We start from the raw sequence: 21720 nt of genomic DNA, 5'->3' as shown, positions 1-21720 counted from the left end.
CTTCCCCAGCTCCCCACCTGTGCCGCTACACAGGGCTACTTACTGCTTCTAGTCTGAGCCCGGAAGTCCCCGCCATCTCCTCGGTGACCCCAGGGCCCATGGTGCCTGTCTCCTGCTCTGTCACACCCAACCCATGCTCTGCACGGTCACAGACAGAAAAATAGCCTTGGAAGATGGAACTCACGTGCACGTCCGGGTACACACATGTAGGACAGACATGTCTGTGTTCCTACGTAAATCTAAGTGGTGACCTGTCCTCTCAGGACTGTAAGCCACTGTAACAACCTGGCAATGTGTCAACAAATTCAGGTTTCCTGGAACAAACTCTTATGACTTCTGAAGGGCAAATGTTCATTTTTGCTGTCACACAAGATTAGCGACCACCAACTTGTCCCTACCTGGTCTAAAGCCGCTGCTCTACTGGCTAAAACAGCTGTCCTCCATCCTAAGAAGTCAGCTGTCCAGAACTCAGACTCCTGATCAGCTTTGAGCCCAAGGAAGAAGTATAAGAAAAAAATACACCCTTCACTTTTAAAGAAGTTTTGGCATTTCTTTGAGGCAAATTCTAAGTCAGTAAAGACTCTGCAAACAACTTTTTTTCTTTTTTCTTTTTGTAGAAAAGAAACGACCTTCACGAAAGGGTCAGCTCTGAAGCCACGTTTTGGAGTCTGACGCTAACAGAAGACTAGACATGGAGCAGGATCACCCAGCACACAGGGGCCCTGCTGAGCGGCACCCACGGCCCTGGGCGCTGCAGAGCCGGAGCGCGACTCTCCCATAGGGGAGCGGGCAGTGGCTAGGGCAAGGCAGCACTCCTCCCTGTCCCCACGTAGAAGGCGCTGCGGGGAGGCTCTGGCTGTCCACGGGCAAGGGCCCTGGCCCTGGCCACTGCTCCAGTGGCCCCACGGCACCCACCCCTAGGAGGCTTGTGGATGGAGCATTCAACAGCGCTCTTTCAGCCAAAAACTGTGCCACTTGGTAGGGTGCCTGGGAACACACAAAATGAGCGCCCAGTTGAGGTTCCTTAACTTTCTGCACAGAAGTCGCTGAGCTCACGAAATGTGTGCACAGACACTATCTCAGCAAACTCCTGTGACGACCAATCTGAATAACACCTGACGGAAATAAAATCAAACATTAACTCTGTTGAAAGGAATCCTTTAAGACAGAAGTGAGAGACAGGTAAGTGGCCATTCTTTCTGGCGCTGACCAGGCAGACTTATCTGTGCGGCAACCATTAAGGAACCGCAAATGCTAATGGCAGGGACTCCCACTGAACAACTGGCCCAAATCACCACTGGGGAGTCTGCTAATGTTGTAAAGATTACCATTCTCCTCTTCTTCCTCCTCCTCCTCCTCCTCCTCCTCTTCCTCCTCGTCCTCGTCCTCTTCCGCGTCCTCCCCGTCCTCATCGTCATCCTCGTCGTCCTCCTCGATCTCCTCCTCGTCCTCACGGTCCCCCTCCTCGTCCTCCTCCTCGTCCTCCGAGTACTCCTCCTCCTCGTCCTCGTCCTTCTCGTCCAGGTCTTCCGTCCCGTCGCTCTCATAGCGCTCATCCGCCGAGGAGCTGTCAGCTTTCGCCGCAAATGCTTTCCGCTTGGGAGCAGGCTCTTGAGGCTGTTTGTCTTGGGTTTTTCTTTTTTTGGCCAGGGGGCAACCATACACACTGTTAAAAGAGAGAGAGAAAGATGGGCTGTGTTACTATCTCGGAAGGTCAGAGCAATGGTGTCCCTGTGGCGGAGAACTAAGGTCTGGCATGAATGCTCTTGCGCCATGGCCGGAAGGGCGCAGGCAGACACACAGATGCACCGTCGGCCTGGACCTCCTGATGGGGCAGTGTCACAAGAAACCCCGCTCGCCTGTGTCTGGCTGCTGTCAGTGTGTGGTCTGGCCTCCCAGTTCCTCGGCACTGCCATCCCCAACGCCACCTGATGGGAGCCCTCTCACTCCGCAGGCCACTGCACAAAGTTCTCTTGTGACAGCCTGCCGTTGACAACGCAAGTTCAGTGGCGTGCATTTGAAGGGAAGAATGAGTTCATGCACACTATATAATGTGTGTGAAATAGCTCTGGATGTGTGTGGTTGTATACATTCCATGGACATGGCGCATCTGTAGACATGATGACCCACCTGCCCAGTCCACACTGGTGCAGGCTGCGGCCCAGACCAGTCTCATGGACAAGAACTCAGTGCTGGCACAGTCGCCCTGCTTCACATTGCGATGGACCCCATAAGGGGAAGGCCTTTACAGCAGGAGCTCACAGTGTCTCCATGGGCAAATTCCCCAAAGCCACGTTGCTCACTGCAGCTTTCTGCCTGGGAGCCCTGTGCACGCAGTACAAGGGGTGCGGGGGAAAGAGGACACACGCACCATGGCACCATGGGCACACCCGCTGGTCTGCACTGAGATGTGTGAGCGCCACCGCTCGGTGGGTTGGGGTTCTGTGGCCTCTGAGTGGTGTCTGGACCTGGCAGCGGTGACACCTGTGCTTGGTCACAGCCAGTCCAGGGCATGTGGATGCGGGAGCCTGCTGCAGGCGGGGCTGTGTGGTGCTGCAGACTCAGAGGTGAGGGGCGCACACGATCACCACAAGGCACTTGGGACTCGCTAGAGGACTGTGTCACGCCAGTCACACCGTCTCAGCTCCTCTCCTCACCATTCACCATGGTGGGCCAAGTGCTTGCCACGTGGGAGCATGCAATAAATAGTTGTGGAATGAGTGGGTGAGATGTGATAAATATTGGGACAAAAGCAGGTAGAGGGCACTCTGTCAAAGGAGCCAGGGAGTCCCCAGGAAGGCGTCGCACACAACGTGGGGGAGAGAACGAGACCATTTCTATAGATTCCAAGCAAAATGGAGACTGTAGACATGAATGTGAGAAAGGGCATGACAGTTCCAAGACACCAAAGTGGAACCTGAGCCCCAGAGCTCAGAGTGTGGGAAGGGGGCAGGCAGAGCACGGGAGCTGGGGGGGCAGTGATGTGGGTCAAGCGGCCTGCGGACTGACCGCAGGTCTCCAGTCTCCACACGGGAGGTGGGGAGCAATGCGAGGGTGCAGTCACATCTGGGAGTAAGGACGGAGATGGTAAGGGGTGTGGGGCGTTTGGGAAGGGCTGGGATGCAGGCTGCGCCATTCGCCTACGGAACACCAGGTGATTGGTCCCTGCCTCTGAAAGGTTATCATCTCTTAAAAATACACTAGTCCAACCACGAAAAATACTTACTATAACCAGAAAAAAAACTGAAAAAAAAATACTGCTGTACATGGTATTTCTGACATGAAGTAAACAGAATTCTGAGATTTCTTTTATGCAAATTTTCACACGACTGGGGAGAATCCGAGCCAAAGACCTCCAAAGGGCGTTGCACGGTGCTGAAGAGCTGGCCCCCGCAGCGTGCGCTCCCCCGTCATGTTGAACGACCGCCCGACAACTAATCTAGCCGCAGGCCCCCCGCCCCCCGCACTAGACAGCCCTGGGCCTGGCCCACTGTTCAGGGTGCACACTCCACATCCATCCATGCAGCACGCCAGCAAGTGCAGCAGGAAGTGCGCAGCTTGCTCTCCCAGGGCTGCCCACGGCCTCAAGGGTCACCATGGCTGCAGGCACCTTCCCGCCTTCCTCACCTCCCCTCGAGGCCTGCCCACACATGGTGGGTGCCTCTTCTGTGTCAGAGCGCCCTGCCCACAGGCCTCGTGTACTACCACCACCAGCCAGACCAGCCCTTCACCAGCAGACACCCCAGACCCCTGGAAGTGACGCCACACCCGCTGCCTCTGTGCTCTTCAGTGATGCTGTCCAGATGCCCCACCTCAGGGTAGACAGGGGACACTTCTTTGGGTGGCACACACCTAGCACTGAGGGGGGCTCATGTGGCATTCTTTTGTCTCGTCCACAGACACTCAGCCTCCCCCAAATGTCCAGATGGCTCCCTATGAACAGCCCTCACAGGTGGGGCTGCAGCGGTCAGAGCGCCAGGATGGCCCTCCGTTCCCGCAGGGCCTCTCCTCCCTCACCCTTCGTCGTGTGAGCCCCTGCACTCGGCTGCTCGGAAGTAGCTGCTCTCAAGTTCCAGCGTCTTCTGCCAGTTCACACGCTTTGATGCTCAAGTTTTCTTCTGTATCCACCCACGTCAACTGTAAATAAAACTGCATTCCACCTGCCGACAAGCTCCACTCTGTCTGCTCTCCATGTGATCTGTCCTCATCGACACAAGCCTGGCATCTGCTGTTCACATGACGACAAAATTCAGGCCCAAGAGACACACAGCACAGGGCTCAGGAAGCTGCCTCCTAGGCGCCCAGGCCCAGTGGGTTGGAACAGCTTAGAGCAAAGTTTCGGAAGGCACTCTGGAGCATGTATGCAGAGCGTGGGACCCCCACACCCACATTCTGTGAGCATCCTGTCTGCTGACGATGGGGCTGGTGCCCCGAGACTTGCCCATGAAGGAGAGTGGGTATTGTCCCTCCTACCTGCAGGTGCTGTGGAGCCAGCCTGCCTGGCAGCCACGTCACATCCAGTCACTCGGGCTCGTGTCTACAATGCGCATTCCCAAAAAGATGACAAAGCCCCACGTGCTGGAATGGCCCCAGACTGACAAAACTCACATAGAACAGATGGTAGCATCTTCAGAGTAATGGGGGTGCTGGGGTGAAGGGGAAGTGCAGGTACATGGCCGTGGCGGCACCAAGACTGTCCCTTGGCCCACGTGACCCAGGGGCTGGCGGGTTCCAGCCCCGCTCGACTTTGGCGCTCCCTGCGCGGACTCAGTGGGGGCGCGTGTCCGTGTACTGAGCAGCTCTGGGCAGGCAGTGTTGACCCAAACGTCAGTGTGTGGCAACCTCTTGGGCTGCCTGATGAGCCCAGTTTTCTCCTTTCTTTCGTTCTGGAACCGCTGCCGTTGGCACGTTGTAACCCTCGGCTGGTTTTATCAGCGTCTTACCTTTGCTCTCCTATGTTTTCCCCACAGTTTTGTTTTCCTCTCTGGGGGTTTCTTTGACTTTATCTTCAATTCTTCTCCTGAGTTTAATTTCTTGCTTTCACTTTTTAAAATTTGTTAGTGATCCTAATTGTTTTCTAAATAAGCTATCTTTCTATTTCTTTGGAATATTATAACTTTTTTGAAAAACGTCTATGTAACCCCTGTTTCCTGCAAGTTGTCTTTTTTCCACTGTACAGTTCTCATTTTCAAGCATTCCTCTGGTCTGGTCCAGGGCTGTCAACTCACATTTGGCGGCGGACTGTGGGGACTGAGCTTTGGGCACAGTGGTCTGACGAGGCTGCTCTGCTGGTCACTAGACACGCAGCGTTTGTTTTTCCTCTTAGGGTTGCGCAGGTCCCCCCAGAAGGCCCCTCCTGGCTCGCAGGGGAGGGCCCATGCTGGCAGGCAGTGAGCTTGGGGTCTGGTGCCGGAGATGCCTGGCCTTGCAGCTCGGCGCAGATGCCCACTCAGCCTTCCTGTGCGTGCTCAGCTCCCTGAGGGCCGGGACGCTGTCCTCCCTGAATGCAGCTCAAAGCTTGCTGCATCTCTAGGTGTGAGGCCGCCTGTGTGTGGAGCAGAGTGGCTGGCTGCAGCATCTGGTTCTCACCCCAATGCAGAGCCACTTCCCCTGCAGGCCTATCATCACCATTGCTGCTGGGGGTGCCCGGCATCACCCCCTCTAGCGTGTGAGGGGCACCTCGCAGGGTCTTCAGAGCCCTGAAGCCTCAGCTGCAGTTGAGGGGTGGCAGTCTGCTAGAGCTTCTGCAGTTCTGATGCTAGTCCCTCCTCCCCCTGGTGTCCCTTTGCCTTTGAGAGTCACTCCCCACTGTCATTTTAGTGAATTCTGCACGGTGGTTCTGGTGACATGTGTGCGCAATGGGGTCTTGAACTCAGACACCGCCTAAACCTGTAAGACCTACAGTGTGCGACTGTCCCCCGCAAACTCTAGACTCTGCTGCGCGCCTGCACTCCCCATGCACTCCCCCTGCACTCCCCCTGCACTGCGCTGCCCACTTTCCGCGCTCCCACTACAGCTCCGTGCTTGCTCATGGCCACGCTGGCCCAGCACGCCCTCTCCTACAGGCCCCTCAAGACTGACCTTGAGTTCTACTCCCCACCTAAAGTCATTCCTATCAGTCTAGAACTCAGGGTCCTCTGCCTTTAAGACTCTGTACCATTCTCTGAGGCAGATAGAAAGACGAGCAATAAGCACATGGAAAATATTTTTTTAAAAGCTGACTGAACCTTAAAAAAGCCCACGCACTGTACCACTGGATGCTGAGCATTACTTTTGTAAACTGCTGTACATGGCTCCTGACTTTTTCACGCGTGCTCTACCTTAGCCTCAGTTCAGCCGTCTCCTCCGGCCTTTGGAGCCCAGCAGGCGACTACTCACTCCACCCCCCACAGGCTGCAGGAAGGCGTGAGTGTTCAGCACCCTAGTTCCTACCAGTGACCACTTCTGACCCTTTGGCACAGGCTGCCCATCTTTAGGTCTGGTCCTGTCAGCACCAGCCCTCAACAAGGTGCGGGCTGTGTCCTCTCTGACCACAGACCGCTCACGGTCCGCCATCCACACTCAAGAATGCCAGGACTGTCCCGGTACAATGACCCCAACAATCTACGTCTCGCAGTGAGACTGGCAAATTAAACTCCTAAAAAGTACACTTAGCCTCTATTTCATCTCAGATGGGTACAGGGCTTCCTGAAGTGGCCAAGTTATTATGAGCTGGTGACCTGTGTGGTGGAAGACATTACTGGCTAAGACAATGTCACACAACAGAATCCAGAGGAAGAGAGCAACCGTAGAAGTCGCCCCGTTGTCCATCTTTTCACCTCGAAAATGAAGACATGAGGGCCAGAGAGACCACGTGACCTGCACGAGGCCAGCACTGGACCGCACTTCCCACTGACCAAGCCAGCGCCTTTTCGGTTGGGCTGAAGTAACAGCTGAAATGGCGCCAACCAGGAAAATCACTTCTGTTCAGGACCTGTGCTTGCGCCGCATCCCTGCCACACAGCACATCTTAAGCATCTCACTCACGTTAGCGTGAAGGAACCCAGACAGAGAGAACTGCTGGGAACGCACACCACGCTCGGCGGGAGTGTCGACGGCGTTCGTTCTGGCTTTCTCTTTCTCAATGTTTACAAGCTGACAACCCTCCATCAGAAATGTGCTAGGTCATGTTTCATACTCACACGGCAGTACAGGCTCTCTGGTCTGTGTTTAGTCCAGATGAAGAAATCTGATGCTTGAGGCAGCAACTGTGACTGGCAACATCAGTAAGTGATTGTTGCACTTTGTACTGCTACAGGTACTTGGTACTGTAGCACTGCTTAATACTGAAGTAACACTGCACTACAACATCGTAGCAACACTTCACACTCTAGCAACACTTAATACTGCAGCAACACTTAATACTACAGCAATGCTCAGTATCATAGCAATGCTTAATGCTGCAGTAATGTTTAATACTACAGTGATGCTTACTATAGTAGCAACACTTAATGCTGTAGCAACGTGTATTACTGTAGCAACACTTGATACTATAGTAATACTTAATACTATAGCAATATGATCCAGCTCCTGAAGTTACACCAGTACTACCACCCCGAATTACAATAATTAAGAGGGATAGGAAGAACTAATTGAGAGCAAACTATGTAAAAATTTATGATTCTACCAGTTCCATCTTTGCCCTTGGGAGTAAATATGTAGAAAAAACATAAAACGAAGTGCTAACAGTTTTCTACTCTTTCTTAAATACATTCTACATTCCTCTTCTTTAGACGCTCTAGGACAAAATACTTGGTTCATATATGGTTGGTAAAATTATGCCAAACTAAATATAATTTAATTAAAATTGTCAAATATTTTAAATCCTTGTAGTTGAAGGGTTGAGGTGTTTACACATTTAGCTTGGGGATGGAGGGAATGTATAAGCATTCTAGCTCAAAGAAATTCGAGCACATGTAGATATTGGAGAGGTGCACGCCATTCCACACACACACAGATATGCAGACATGCGCACATGCACACTCCAGGCAAAATCTGGCTTTTCTAGAAATCGGGAAACTTCTAAGAAGTTATTACAAGTAAAATATATGCGCTCCTACCCCACACAGGTTTTCAAAGCTGCTCTAGTTCAGGGGGCATTGGCTACAAACAATGCACCTTCGAGCCTGGTCATTATAAAGAATCAAACTCTGTTCTTGGGGAACTGCTGATTGATATATTTCTGTGGCAAAAGCGGGTGACAAGCCGGGGTGCCTGCACTTTTGGTTGAAGTGTAACGTGTAGCCACATCCACCTGCTTCTGGTTTCCCCATAGGGTTGGGACAGTGTCTCAGGTGGACACAGCCACCTGCACGCCACTTATTTATTTTCTCTCTGACCATGAGAAGTCCTTGTCCTGAGAGCACGTAGTGGACTTACTGTGGTTACTGCCCTGCGCTACGAGACCGCACATGTGCAGACACGACCCAGGCGTGCTTGCCATCACTGTGGTGCCTGTGCCTGGTCATCGAATACTGTCCCGCAGGCTATGCCTCTCCATTATCTTTAGCACCACCTTTTCTTTTTCTAAACTCAGATGACAAGTGACATTAGAGTTTCTTGTGACATGTAACATGGGTTTGCATTTCACACAGTGACACAGTGAAAAGCGAGGGAGAGCCCTGCTGCAGGTGAGGCGGGGCAGGACCCGCAGGAATGGAGCTTGCAGACAAGTTCAAAGCACCCACTGTGTTCCTCCTTCCAGGGTCTCTCAGATGCAGCGTCTCTGTCCATCTGTGTAACCTGCCTGTCTGTGTGAGCAGGGCTGTGCCCTTGGGGACATGCCCAGTGTGGTTGTGACCTGGCTGTGGCATGGGCAGAAGCCCTGCAGATGGCCATGGTCACTGCCTGTCTAGACAAGGCTTCATCCAGAGTCTCGATGGGTGAGGTCAGGGGGTGTGCCTGTGCATGCCAGCTGTCTGTCCCTCATACCAGCCTCTGAGACATAGGTCCCTACTTCTGTGATCTCCAAATGCCTTGGAAGCTGTGAAGACCTTTGGGCAATGAGGAGACGCTGCCCTATGGGGCGGACCTGGCCCGAGAGCACACTGGCAGTGAGACAGGTGTTGTGGAGAAGAGGCTGGACCCATCTCCAGCGGCCCCAGGGGTACAAGCAAGGCCATAGAGCCTCTCTCGCAGGTCCCAGCCCTTCCCCACTGTCACCTGTGGAAAGGGGACAGGCTTCTGAGGGGCCATCTGCAAGCACAGCCAAACCTTGGTTCACTGCTCTTGGGGTAAGATCGGGGGTGAACGTTGCAGTACTCATTTTCTTTTTAAAAGGAGTGTTTTTCTCTCATGTGGTGCAGAAAGTGTGCGGAGGGGCCTGCGGCAGAGGCAGCAGGCTTGCCCCCCAGGCTCCAGGTTGGTGCTCTGGGCTTTGAACAGAATCCTTGGGCTGCACTCAGTCCCTGGCTGTGTCAGTGATGTTGCTTGGTCGCGCCTGAAACCGTTTTATGTGCCTGCAGGTTTAGTGATGCTAAACAGACAACATTTCTTTTTCTTATCGGTTTTCTTAGGAACTGCCTACCCCTCCTCCCTGTCAACAGGAAGATAAATCTTAGCGCCACAACTGTGCAGATTCTCGGACTTCTCACTCTGGACACTGGTCTGCGCCCAGGAGAGCTGGCTTCCAGCTCTTTTGTCTATCATGTGCCCTTGAGTGTCCCTCCGCACTGTGGGTCTCAGTTCCTCATTTGCAAAAGGAAGGCCTGGTGAGACCCTCACGCCCTTCAGAGGTGTTTCCTGGACCTACAGGCTACAGAGCAGGGCACAGGCACGCAAGCAGAGGGAGGGCAGATTCCATGTTGTCATGTGAAATGCTCGTCCCTGCACTGACATGCTCTGGCTTGTGGCTTTGGTGGCTGACCCCTTGGCTTCTCCCTTACTCCCTACACTGAGACCCTGGAGCTCACCAGGTGGCCAGGACAGTGGAGCCAGAGCATCTGCCCTCTGCTTGAAGCCCCTCCTCACTCAGCTGTGGAATGACTGGTCCCGGTGGAGAGGGGGCTGGTAGTGGGTAGGGGCGTTCACCCAAATGCTAAGTGAGATCCTTCTCCAAAAGGAAGGGCTGTGACTTGAATTTTCAATTGTGACTTATTCCAGAATTTCCCTGCAAAGGCATTGTCGAAAAGAAAGGTTAAGCCTTTGGAAATCTATCCCTTCACAAACAAGGACATCCTTTTTTGAATAAGAAGGGAGTCTTTTTAAAACAATTAAGTGCCACCATATCTGCCTTAGGCTGCCGGGCAGCCTTCTCCCCTGCTGCTGCCCGTCCAGCTGGCTGCCTGGCTGGAGGGACACTGGGAGCAGCTCACACCCCTGCCCCTCACACAGCACTCCCCGGCTGCCCACCCCAAGGGACGACCCAGAAGCCATGGGGAACCATCTCCATAGGTGTCTATCACACACAATGTATAGTGCGCAAGTGTTTTTTATTTTTTTATTTTTTTTACTTTTTAAAAATATATTTATTGATTATGGTATTACAGTTGTCCCATTTCCCCCCCCACTCCACTCCATCCTGCCCACCCCCTCCCTCCCACATTCCCCCCCTATAATTCATGTCCATGGGTCATACTTATAAGTTCTTTGGTTTCTACATTTCCTACACTATTCTTACCCTCCCCCTGTCTATTTTCTACCTCCCATTTATGCTACTTATTCTCTGTACCTTTCCCCCCCTCTCCCCCTCCCCTATTGACAACCCTCCATGTGATCTCCATCTCTATGGTTCTGTTCCTGTTCTAGTTGTTTGCCTAGTTTGCTCTCGTTTTTGTTTTCGGTGTGGTCGTTAATAACTGTGAGTTTGCTGTCATTTTTACTGTTCCTATTTTTGATCTTCTTTTTCTTAGGTAACTCCCTTTAACATTTCATATAATAAGGGCTTGGTGATGATGAGCTTCTTTAACTTGACCTTATCTGAGAAGCACTTTATCTTCCCTTCCATTCTAAATGATAGCTTTGCTGGATACAGTAATCTTGGATGTAGGTCCTTGCGTTTAATCTTGGGTAATGTAATGATGATGTGCCTTGGTGTGTTCCTCCTTGGGTCCAGCTTCTTTGGGACTCTCTGAGCTTCCTGGACTTCCCAGAAGTCTGTTTCCTTTGCCAGATTAGGGAAGTTCTCCTTCATTATTTGTTCAAATAAGTTTTCAGTTTTTTGTTCTTCCTCTTCTCCTTCTGGCACCCCTATAATTCGGATGTTGGAACATTTCAAGATGTCCAGGAGGTTCCTAAGCCTCTCCTCATTTTTCTGAGTTCTTGTTTCTTCATTCTTTTCTGGTTGGATGTTTCATTCCTCCTGATGGTCCACACCGTTGATTTGAGTCCCAGTTTCCTTCGCATCACTATTGGTTCCCTGTACATTTTCCTTCGTTTCTCTTAGCATAGGCTTCATTTTTTCATCTGTTTTTCGAATAGATTCAACCAAGTCTGTGAGCATCTTGATAACCAGTGTTTTGAACTGTGCATCCGATAGGTTGGCTATCTCTTCCTCGCTTAGTTGTATTTTTTCTGGAGCTTTGAAGTGTTCTGTCATTTGGGCCATTTTTTTTTTTTTTTGTCTTGGCACATCTGTTACTTTAAGGGGCGGAGCCTTAGGTGTTCACCGGGGCGGGGTTGCGCTGGTCGCTGCGCTGTGACGCTGTACGTGGGGGAGGGGCCGAGAGGGAGCAATGGCGCCCGCCTCACTCTCCTCCAGCTTTCAATCTTTCACCCGATACCCACAATCAAACTGGGCCCCTCTGGTGCTGGTTCCCGAGTGGGTGGGCCTGTGCACACTCTAGGCCCCTGTGGGTCTCTCCAACAACCTCTCCTGTGAGGCTGGGAGTCTCTCCTGCTGCCGCCCCAACCCCCACGGGCGTTTTCAATCAGAGGTTTGAGGCTTTATTTCCCCGAGCTGGAGCCCTGGGTTACGTGGTCTGCTTCGCTCCCCGCCGTTCGTCCAGTTTATCTGTGCGCGAATGTGGGGCCGCAGGGCGCTACCCACTGCTCTGCCTGCCCTGCTCTTTGCCACTCTGAGTCTCGGTTTATCTGTGCGAATGTGGGGCCACAAGGTCTGCTAGTGGTCAGACTGCCTGTGCCGTTCATCCCACACTCCGCCCGTCTGGGTCCCGCCAGGGCCATGCGAGTCCTTTCAACCCCCGAGCCCGTCTCCGCCCCTCCTACCAGTCTGGATGAATGTTTATTTTTTATTTCCTTGGTGTCGGACCCCCTTGCCGTGCGATTCTCTGTCAGTTCTGGTTGTGTGAGGAGGCACAGTGTGTCTACCTATGCCGCCATTGGTTCCGACACCAGTACGCAAGTGTTTAAACCCTAAATTCCACTGGTAAGAGAAGGGTTGCATAAATTACAATATCACCACTGGATGGACGTTAGCTATGAAAATAAAAATGGAAGTATTTAATGGCATCAGAGAAGGCTCATGTTATAACGTTAAGTAAAAACTTAAACACACTATGAGACGAAGTTAAAAAACAGCAGACGTGCATTAAAACTCAGAGAAAAGGTTTGGCGGTGGGGACTGCTGCTCTGGTAGCTTCACAGCGCTCTGGGCGGGCACGGCAGACGCACAAGGCGGACGCTAATGAAAGCCTGCCCCCCTCCCGCTGTTACTGCCTTTGCAAGTCTGTTTGTAGTCCTTATTTAAGAAAGTGAGCATTCGTGTACCTTCGATCTGAAGTCACCTTTGAACCATACAGTATTTCCTTTGGCTTTTCTTATTAATAAACCACCCTGGGTGAACCAGTTAAAATAAGTCTGGAAAGCAAACTTTTTATTTTTTCAGATTCTGAAGTGTTTCAGACACTGCAGAGCCAGCATCCACCGCCCCGCCCCCGCCCTTTCCTGGCTGAGTGGGAGTCCGGGAGCCTGCGCCCTGGGCCATGAGTCAGAGCAGCACCCACAGCTGGGCCTGGACAGGGAGGCAGGGGCTACAAGCAGCTGGGTGGGAGGGGCTCTGAGGGAAGGCCCATCCCCCAATCCCTCTGCCTCCACCATCCTCGATTAGAAGTCAATTTGGGTTAATTTAGGAAGCTCTCTGACAAAACCCATGCTTGCCTCAGGGGAAGCTCAACTCATTAGTCACTCAGCACTTGGGTGCCTTGTTGCAACAATCTGATCAGCGCTCCCGAGGGGCTGGAGCAGAAGAGCAGCCTGGGCCCAAGGGCGTGTCACATGGCACGCACACGTGTCTGTGTGTGCGGTGCATGTGTGTGGCTGCAGTGGGTGGCTGACCACATAGCCCAGGGCCACCGGTTTGGCAACAGCCAAGTGCCTCTCACAGACACTGCCGCTGAGGTTGTCGCACGGGGTCAAGCAGGTGGAGAGAGGAGCCAGAGTGCTCACCCTCACTGTGTGTCCCCCAGACAGCGAGCTTGACAGAGCCGGCCACCCCGAGGTGAGATGAAGGACACGTGTCGCTCTCCTCTGTGTGACCCCATGGCTGCATCCCACACCCCTCTGCCCCTTACAGGGCGGAGTCTCTCTTCTGAGGCCCAGGGCATGGTAGCTGCTCCAGAATTCGCTCACCACCTGCCCATGAGTGGCGAGGCACAAGCTTCAACTGGGACCTGCTCCTGCACCAGCATCTCCGCCTCTCAGGAAGGGTAATAGGACCTCCCCCACCCCGTCCTGTCTGCGCTCTCGGCCAGCTCCCGGGGTCCAGACAGCCCACTGGACTGGCTGAGGGGTGAGCAGGTGACCTGAGAACATTGCTGACCAGAGTGCGTTATGCACGAGGAGGTTTGCTTCCAAGCTGCTCTCTCCTCCCTGGAGTTTTGGGAAAGGTGCCTCCTCACACACGGAGCTCACCTCTGGCGATGTCACACTAGGTGGTATGGACAGACCACACAGTGGCTGCTACAGTCCACAGGCAGATCTCTCAAAACCTGTTACACAGGGGCTCAGTGCTCTCCCTGAACAGGCCCAGGGAGGTGTCTTCAGCTCAGTGACCCACTCCAAGGTCAGTCTTCTCTGCGTGAGGGACACAAGTGCCTCCACAGGGTTCACGCCCTGGGACACATCCAGTTTCCTTTAGTGCGGCTGCTCTGGCCCTTTGTTCCCAGTGGGCTCCTGGCCCTGGGCTCTGTGCAGGCTCGGGGGACAGATGTGAGGCAGGGCCTGGTGGGGACTCTAGGCCCCACCCAAGCGTGTGACCTGAGCCCAGGAAGCTCATGGGGACCCCGACGTGTGACAGGGCTGGGCCTGCAGCACCTGTGCATGCCACAGCCCTGACCTGGCATGCCAGGCTGCCCTCCCTTCCCCGACAGCACTGCGGCACTCCTGAATGCTGCCATCACTGCACCCAGGAGTCACCACCCTCTGTGGCCTCGGGACTGAAGCTGGTGGCTGTAGCACTGGGGCTGCCAGGTCTGGATGTCCATGACACAGATGGTCCTGGGCCACACTCCGATCCTAACCGGGGACAGGGGCTGGAACAGATTTGCAAGGCGACATCTGGCACTGATGGTCTTTGGGGCAAGGTGCTGGCTGTCACTGCCTGCTTGGTTTTCAGAGTTACACACATGGTGGGCTTCATCTTCTAGTGGCTTATCCAGAATGAATCCCCTCTTCCTGGTCCCTGAAAACACCACGTAATCAGGCATCTGCCCTTGTCTCACACAGGTCTGTTCCTTTGGACAGTGATTCTCATACTCGGGGACCATCTGTGCCCCCTGGAGGGGGTTGCAAACAGAGGGCCACCCCCACCCCCCACAGCTTCTCATTCAGCAGGTCTGGGCTAGGGCCCAAGAGTTTGCCTTTCTAGAAAGCTCCAGGTGGTGCTGATATCCTAGGTCACAGGACCCACTTGGAGAAGTCTTAGGGAAAGGCTTCTAACTGGCCTCCAGCTCCAGGCGTGGGCTTGAAGTCATGAGGATGACCATGTTTGCCAATCGTGGTGGCTGGGGAACGACCGAGGCCCCAGCTGGAACGCTAGGGCTCTGAGGGTGGCATCGGTGGTTTCTCAGAACATCCCCCCGCTCTTCTGAGGGGCTCCTAGAGATGGCTCCTTTCTCCAACCTCCTCTGGATGTTCGGGGTCAGCTGCCAGGCAAGGCCACAATCTTTTCTCAGGATGAGGTGAGAACATAGGAGCCCAGAGGACAGCAAGACAGACGGTGGAGCAGAAGCCTCTGTATTGACTTTACCTCAACCCTCACCCCTTGCTCTCCAGGTCACAGAAGACATCCTGCATCCTTGCAGCCACTCTGAGGTGGGTTTTCCATTTCTTGCAGCTGGAAACATTCTAAGTTACACAGAAACATTTTCAAGTGAAAACACTGAAACAGTACTTTCTCCACTTCTCCTATTAATTCAGGCACGCAGAGGGTCGTGGAGTCGGGGCTTCCAGCATATGTGGGGGCTAACATCTGAAACACGATGTCCTTTTCAGGATGGGTCTAAGGAGTCTGCCAAATGCCCCTTTGTCTTCTCACCGTGTGAATGAAAGGAGTAGCGATGACAAGCTGAGTGTCCTGAAACGCGGACTTCAGAACTGTGTCGCAGTGCCAGTCACTGTGTGGGTTTCTTCAAAATCATCAGTTCGGACTTCAGGCCCCAGGCATGCAGACTGGCTGCCCAGAGCCATCAGGGCACCTGAACCAACTCAGGCTGGTGTGGCGGGCTCGCACACCTTCAGTCCCCACTGCTCTCACCCTGAGAGGTGGACACATGCCCTCGGCAGACGGGGCCCGCAGACCTGTCCACATCACTGCCATGGCCTGTTGTTCCCCTCTGCGGGAGCAGAGCTGGCAGAGACTCTCACGCCGAAGCAGAGGGTGAGCTTGGCCCACGCAGCCCTCGAGCTGCAGGGCCTGTGGCTGCTGCTCCATCAGAGCACAGGGCCAGCACTGCTGGGCCTCCTGCATGGCCAAAGCAGGGCCCGCCTCCCCAGGCCAGCTCTGAGAAGCAGCTGCTGGGCTCCTGCCCTCGTCCCAAGCAGATGGTAGGAGTCATGAATGAACCGAGTGTGTCTGGTGGGAGAACCCCAGTCGATAGCTGGACTGCACATCAGCTAGTGCTGCACGCTCTGTTGCTGTGTCAAAGCGATTGGTATGTATTTTCATATGTAAACTGCCTGAAATACCCATGTTCCTTCTCTTTGAACATGGAATTATTTAAAAAATATATTTAATTTTATCAATGGAATTAATCTGAAAATGTTTTTAATTTTATCAAATGTCATAAGTATTTCTGGAACTGCATCGAAGTTTTCTTTCGCGGTTTTCGTGCCCTGACTCGGCTGCACTGCGCTGAGCGCCTGTGGGTCTGTCCAAGTGAGCAGACCTGCTGTAGGCTCGCAGCAGGCGACTGTTTTCTTAGGACGATGGCCAGGAGTCTTTTCTTTTCTTTTAAATGGAGGATTTATTGTGACAATAAAGGTTAACTGCCAGCACAGGCTAAGACCGTGCCTGAGCCCGGCGTGCTTGCACACACATGACTAATAAGGAATCGGAACAGTGACGGGTCTGGGAAGCCCACGGGCTTTGATTCTCCACTTCCTCCAAGTCGGTCCCTCGACATCCACACTGTTGCTCTATGTGCAACCGTGCAGGCAATCAAATCGGTGTTAAAATACGTGCGACCTAGCTTCTGATTTATAGTACCAGGGACAAACCGTAAAAAGGACAGGCATGCCGTGAAGTGCGCGGACGGGATGACGGTGGGCACAGCAATGTCTCGTAAAGAACGAGGGGTTACTCTCGTGGGCTCCTGGAGTAGAGCACAGACAGGCTGGCTGGGCGGCTGTGTGCACAGAACCCCCTAAACGCCCGCAGCCGCCCTGCCGCACAGCAGCCATGCATTAACCAGGGCATTCAGCAGACGCGGCGCCATGTTTCATGCACCCAAGTGGATCTTCATTTTTCACACGCAGAGCTTCACTAATTAAAATCAGCTTTGCAATTAAACAGGGAAAATTGTGTTAAACTTTCAAGCGTGGTTAGAAAAAAATGCAATTATTTTTAGGGCATTTTATTTCAATGCAAATGAAATTTCCATCACTGTGAAACCTGTGAGGAGGCACAGGGATTCTTGTTTCTCTGTCCGTCTTCCTCTCTGTCCCCCCCCCTTTTTTGGGATTATAGATGCCCCTCTCAGCTGCGTGTTGCGATGCTCCACTATCTCTCGCCAGTACCTGGCTCTGTTCCAAGGCTTTTAGTGAGAGCTCTCTGTCAAGGCATGAATAATACAGCCCCCGGGCTGCTGGCAGAATCCAAATGAGGCACGCATACATCAGGAAGCAAGCCCTCCACCTCAGCTCCAGAACAAGCCTGAGAAGACAGGCAATTATTCACCTGCGGCTGCGCCCTGGCAGTCCCGCTGGTGGGTGCGAAGGGTTAGAAAATGGAAAAAAAATCTGAATACAAATATGCACAATAAGCCAGAGAGAAGCCGATAATTTTCTAATCAAAAAGGAGAGCTACTGTTTGGAACTTTTAATTTTAAAGTTTCAAAATCAATTGATTTGGTTCTGAGTTTTCTCAGTCGGCAGGATTTACAATAATGGCTGTTCCCTCACCCAATTCTGGGTGCTTGCTGCACACGCGAGACTCTAAAGCCGGATTCGGGGTCAGATATTTCATTACGGCCCTATGCTCAACAGACAAATATGTTAACAACTGCAGGGAAGGGTGAGTGTAAATGACGTCCCCTGAACTTCAGATGAGCCCAGAGGACTCACAAAACACATGTGTGAACAATGAGTCGAGATCAGGGGCTCTCTGCGTGTCTGTCTGTCTGTCTCTCGTTAGAGGCTTACACAAGAGCTGCCCTTCAGAAAGAAGGAAATACGTGCAAAACTATTACAAGGAGGCTGACATTCAAGTTTCTCTCCATTGTTTAATAGCAACCTGCAATAGATATTAATAAATTGTGATTATTCCTATTTCTAATTTTATTGGGAAAATTTAAAAAGCTTTAAGGACAATAAGCTGGCTGACTGCCACTTTGGGGACAAGTGCAGTTTCTGCAGACACGGCCCTTTCTCAACACCGAGCTGCACTCTGTCTTGAACACAAGCAGTGTTTCACGCCAACACAGGGAGAAAACACAGAGACCACCCACGAGGCACCAGACCGCCCGATGTTAGGCAGCCAGACAGCAATGCAGCGACACTGGGCACCGCAGCTCCCGTCTCAGTGCCGGGTCTGTGCTACTCTGGATTCATACTGCTGTCTCTTCTCCAGGTCCCTGAGCTGAACCAAAACAATCACAGATCAAGAGCGACCTGCGTCTTCTTTTCACCAAGTCTCCCTCCTCCCACAGGTGTCAGTCTGTGGTTTGGGGGATGTCACCAGAAAATGCCAGGCCTCATGTCCCACCCAGTGACCTGCCCCTCAGCGCAGGGCTCTGGCACCAGACGCTCAGCAGCCAAAGCGCGGTCTCTGGACGTGCGGCGCACACAGAGCACATGCCTCCGCGGGCTTGCTGCATGTCACATCCGGCCCGGAGCCTTCCTGCCACAAACGGCTGTCAGGAAGGGGCGCAGGCCAGCAGCTTCCTAAACTGAGAGTTGCTGGGCAGGGAAAAGACTGTGTTAGCATTTGGGTTCACAATACAATGACTTCTGGCCTGACTGCAAATTCCACAGTGTTTTTGTCATACTTATATGCTGATAACGTAAAGCCTCAGTCGGAAAAACAAGTCAGATTCCTGTGTGCGAATACTAATGATGTCTCTGAATTCGCTGCATGGAGGCCTGGTCCTGGCTTTCTGTATTAAGGGCCCAGAAGTGCTAACCGAGCTTGGTCCCTGCTGGTCAGCGTTTGGGAAGTGGAGCCTATTTACCTCCAGTGCCAAGGGGACACCCCTTGGGGGAGCTCATGTGCTCAGAGAGGGAAGGCCACTCATCTTGCTCAGTTTTGCCCTGGATGCCAAGGGACTTGGTGCTGCATGTGGTACTATATATAAACCCCCTGAAATAGTCTGGGTTTCCAGCAAAACTATGCTTCAATTTCCCTCACGGTTTCCCCACTTGATCTCTTTAACTTGTAACCATGCAGTTGTATGTGTGTTTGTCAGCTGCCTCAAACTGGTCAAGAACTATTAACACGAACAAATATTCATGAATAGATTACCTTTTGCTCAAGGATACAGTTTTTGAAGTAAGGCTGACCATCCAGTGAAGTATTAGAACCTTAATGCCCACCCCCCAGTTTTTAACCAGGACCCTAAACTGTGAGTTCCTTTTCGAGTCCTTGTCCCTTCTCACAGCGATTCTCTGGTAGGGGACTCTCCCTGCCCTCTGTCTCACCTTCCTACAAGCCCAGAGCCCCACTTTTCTCAGCTGAAAACAGGTAAGTGAGCCATCAGTGCCAGCAGCTCCCAAGGGCCGCCGGGCCGCCTCTCAGGGCCCCGCAGTGCGCGTCCCACCAGCAACACAGCGAACACTGAGACTGCGGCTGAGGTCTGGTTTCCTCGGACATTTTCTCACCACAAAGAGAAAGACTGGGGGTCAGATACATGAGACGGAAGGAGGTTGATTTTGGATGGTGGGCACACAGTGCTACATCCAGCTGGTGAGTTACAGAATTGAATGCCGAAAGATTATATAATCTTATTAACCAGTGTCACCCCAATAAACTTAATAAGAGAGAGGAAAAAAAACAATTAATGGTAGGCAGCATTTTATCACTTGTTAAAATATTTCCTAAAAATTGTTTTGATTTTTGACATTGTTGATTCCACACACCTGCCTCAAATTGTTTTTTGCATGTTCAAATAAATAGAAACTTCAACGTACTAAAACAACACCTTTTTACTTGGCTATGAACTGATGTGATCTACGAACGAAATAAAAATGGTAGCCCTAACAGAAATACATTTATCGAAAAACATCGTTAAAAGACCAAAAAGCACAGGCAATTCCATCGAAACCCACCCGGAGGCGGCCACTGCTGTGATACTTGAGAGGCGGCTGCGCCGGGTCTCCGCAGAGGCCAAGCGTGTGCTGTGGAGGGTCTGTGGGCGCAGAGAGCAGGGCGGGGTGGGGAGCTTTTACAGCAGGAAGCCTTTCAAAACCAGAACAAAACGCCAGATAGAACCGAAACCGCACAGATGTGAAGCAGCAACACTTCAACGATGCTCACACTTGCATGCACCTCACCTACTAGAAGGAGCACCTTTTCAGGTTAAGAGATTCAAATGTCGCCCCTTTGGTAGAAATCCCTGGTAATATGCAGACATCAACAAATAAGCTCAGAACGCTCCACCTGGTCCCCCAAGGGACCCCCTGAGAGGGTCCGCACCTGGGCGGGGGTCCTGAACGGCGACTGGTTTAGCGCGGTGAAGCCTGCGACTCTCTCCTGCTGGAACCGAGGAGAGAGGAGCCCACACCTGGGACATGCTCTGCCCAGAGCCCCGAGGCTCATTAGCGGGGGCGAGAAACAAGCTGTGTCTGTACCGGGAGCAGGTCTTCAGCCTTTGCATCTCATCACAGCTCCCAATTCACTATTCCCATCAAAATATTAGGGATTCTAATAATCACACACATGATGACTCATGGTAAAAGTCATAACATTAAAACAACTTAAGTTAAAACGTTTGTTGCAAGATTTTCCACTTGGATGTCTCTGTGAATCTCCCCTACAGCCCCACCTGCTCAGCTCCTCTCGGATCCAGGTGAGCGGGGCCAGGCCACGCCCACCCTGAGTCTCAGCACCTGCTTTGAGGCAGGGAGGGAGGTCCAGGGCAGGTGTGCACTCACACCTCAGGCCTCAGTGGGTAGAGTGTTCATTGGCAGAACGCATGTGTCTGAAATAATTCTCTGGAAACGCAAGATTTTTCCCGCATAACTGTGGATATGAAATTATATCTAGCTGACACCTAATTAAAACTTTTTGGCAAAACTTAATCGTTTCTTTAACTGTATGGTAAAGTTTATTGACTAATCGAGAGATGATTAGAGGAAAATTAGTGTTTGCTCATGGTTCACTAACCTGTTTTACATTGAAAACATATACACGGTGGATTTTCTAAAACCTTTAGATTAAGATTTACATAAATTCTTCTTCATAAAATAGCATAAATTCTTTAAGTCAACTATTGAAATTACATAGTTCAACAATTTACTCTTTTATACAGCAACAATACTAATAAATTAAATAAAACATTTCAAATCACAAAATTTCCTCAAAAAAACTTGCTACTCCCTCGGTACACACATAACAGAGGGCTGGTGACCATTCCATCATGGATGCTCATTAAACATCCCTGCCTCCTTAAACGCCAGTGTGGGGACCTGGGAGTCATTTTGTGATTTTCCCCTTGATTTTACTAGAGGACATTCAAAATAATTGCTTGATTTTGCCCATGAATTAACGTTCAGCTGGAAGAGCCACAGAGTGCGGCTGTGAGGAAAGTCGCCCTGCGGGCTGCAGGCACCTGCTTCGGACCCTGTGCTCCGGTTCTGGGGCCTGGTTTCTGACGGTGCATCTGGCTGGATGACCTGGGTCCCGGTTGATGAAAATCAGGTACAAATTTATTACAGCCTGGGAGCACTTCTAACCCATGACTGGGACTTCCACCGGGACTTCCACTGGAAGGTATAGCTGCTTCCGCTCCAGGGAGAAGAGCTTCTCCGTGGAGGAGGTCGCCGGGAGAGCCCAGAGGGACTCCGCGGATGAGTCTGCAGCTCTGAGCAGCCACCCCGCCTTCTAGATGCTCTCCACGCCCACCTCTCTGG

The 21720-nt window shown here is 52.1% G+C and overlaps 1 protein-coding gene across 17 annotated transcripts in view; it reads right to left on the bottom strand.

Annotated features, from left to right (window-relative positions):
* The window catches only part of MYT1L (myelin transcription factor 1 like), a 351165-nt gene that overhangs the window by 77893 nt on the left and 251552 nt on the right, over positions 1 to 21720 (bottom strand). For all 17 annotated transcript variants that reach the window (XM_053924170.1, XM_053924160.1, XM_053924168.1 and 14 more), the window contains exon 9: positions 1329 to 1666. In XM_053924170.1, coding sequence (XP_053780145.1) covers positions 1329 to 1666 — 338 coding nt within the window. The remainder of the gene's footprint in view (positions 1 to 1328; positions 1667 to 21720) is intronic.

The sequence above is a fragment of the Desmodus rotundus genome, chromosome 5, assembly GCF_022682495.2.
Source record: "Desmodus rotundus isolate HL8 chromosome 5, HLdesRot8A.1, whole genome shotgun sequence".
Classification (NCBI taxonomy): domain Eukaryota; kingdom Metazoa; phylum Chordata; class Mammalia; order Chiroptera; family Phyllostomidae; genus Desmodus; species Desmodus rotundus.
The sequence above is the reverse complement of the archived record's forward strand: the minus strand, read 5'-3'. Positions and strand labels throughout refer to the sequence as shown.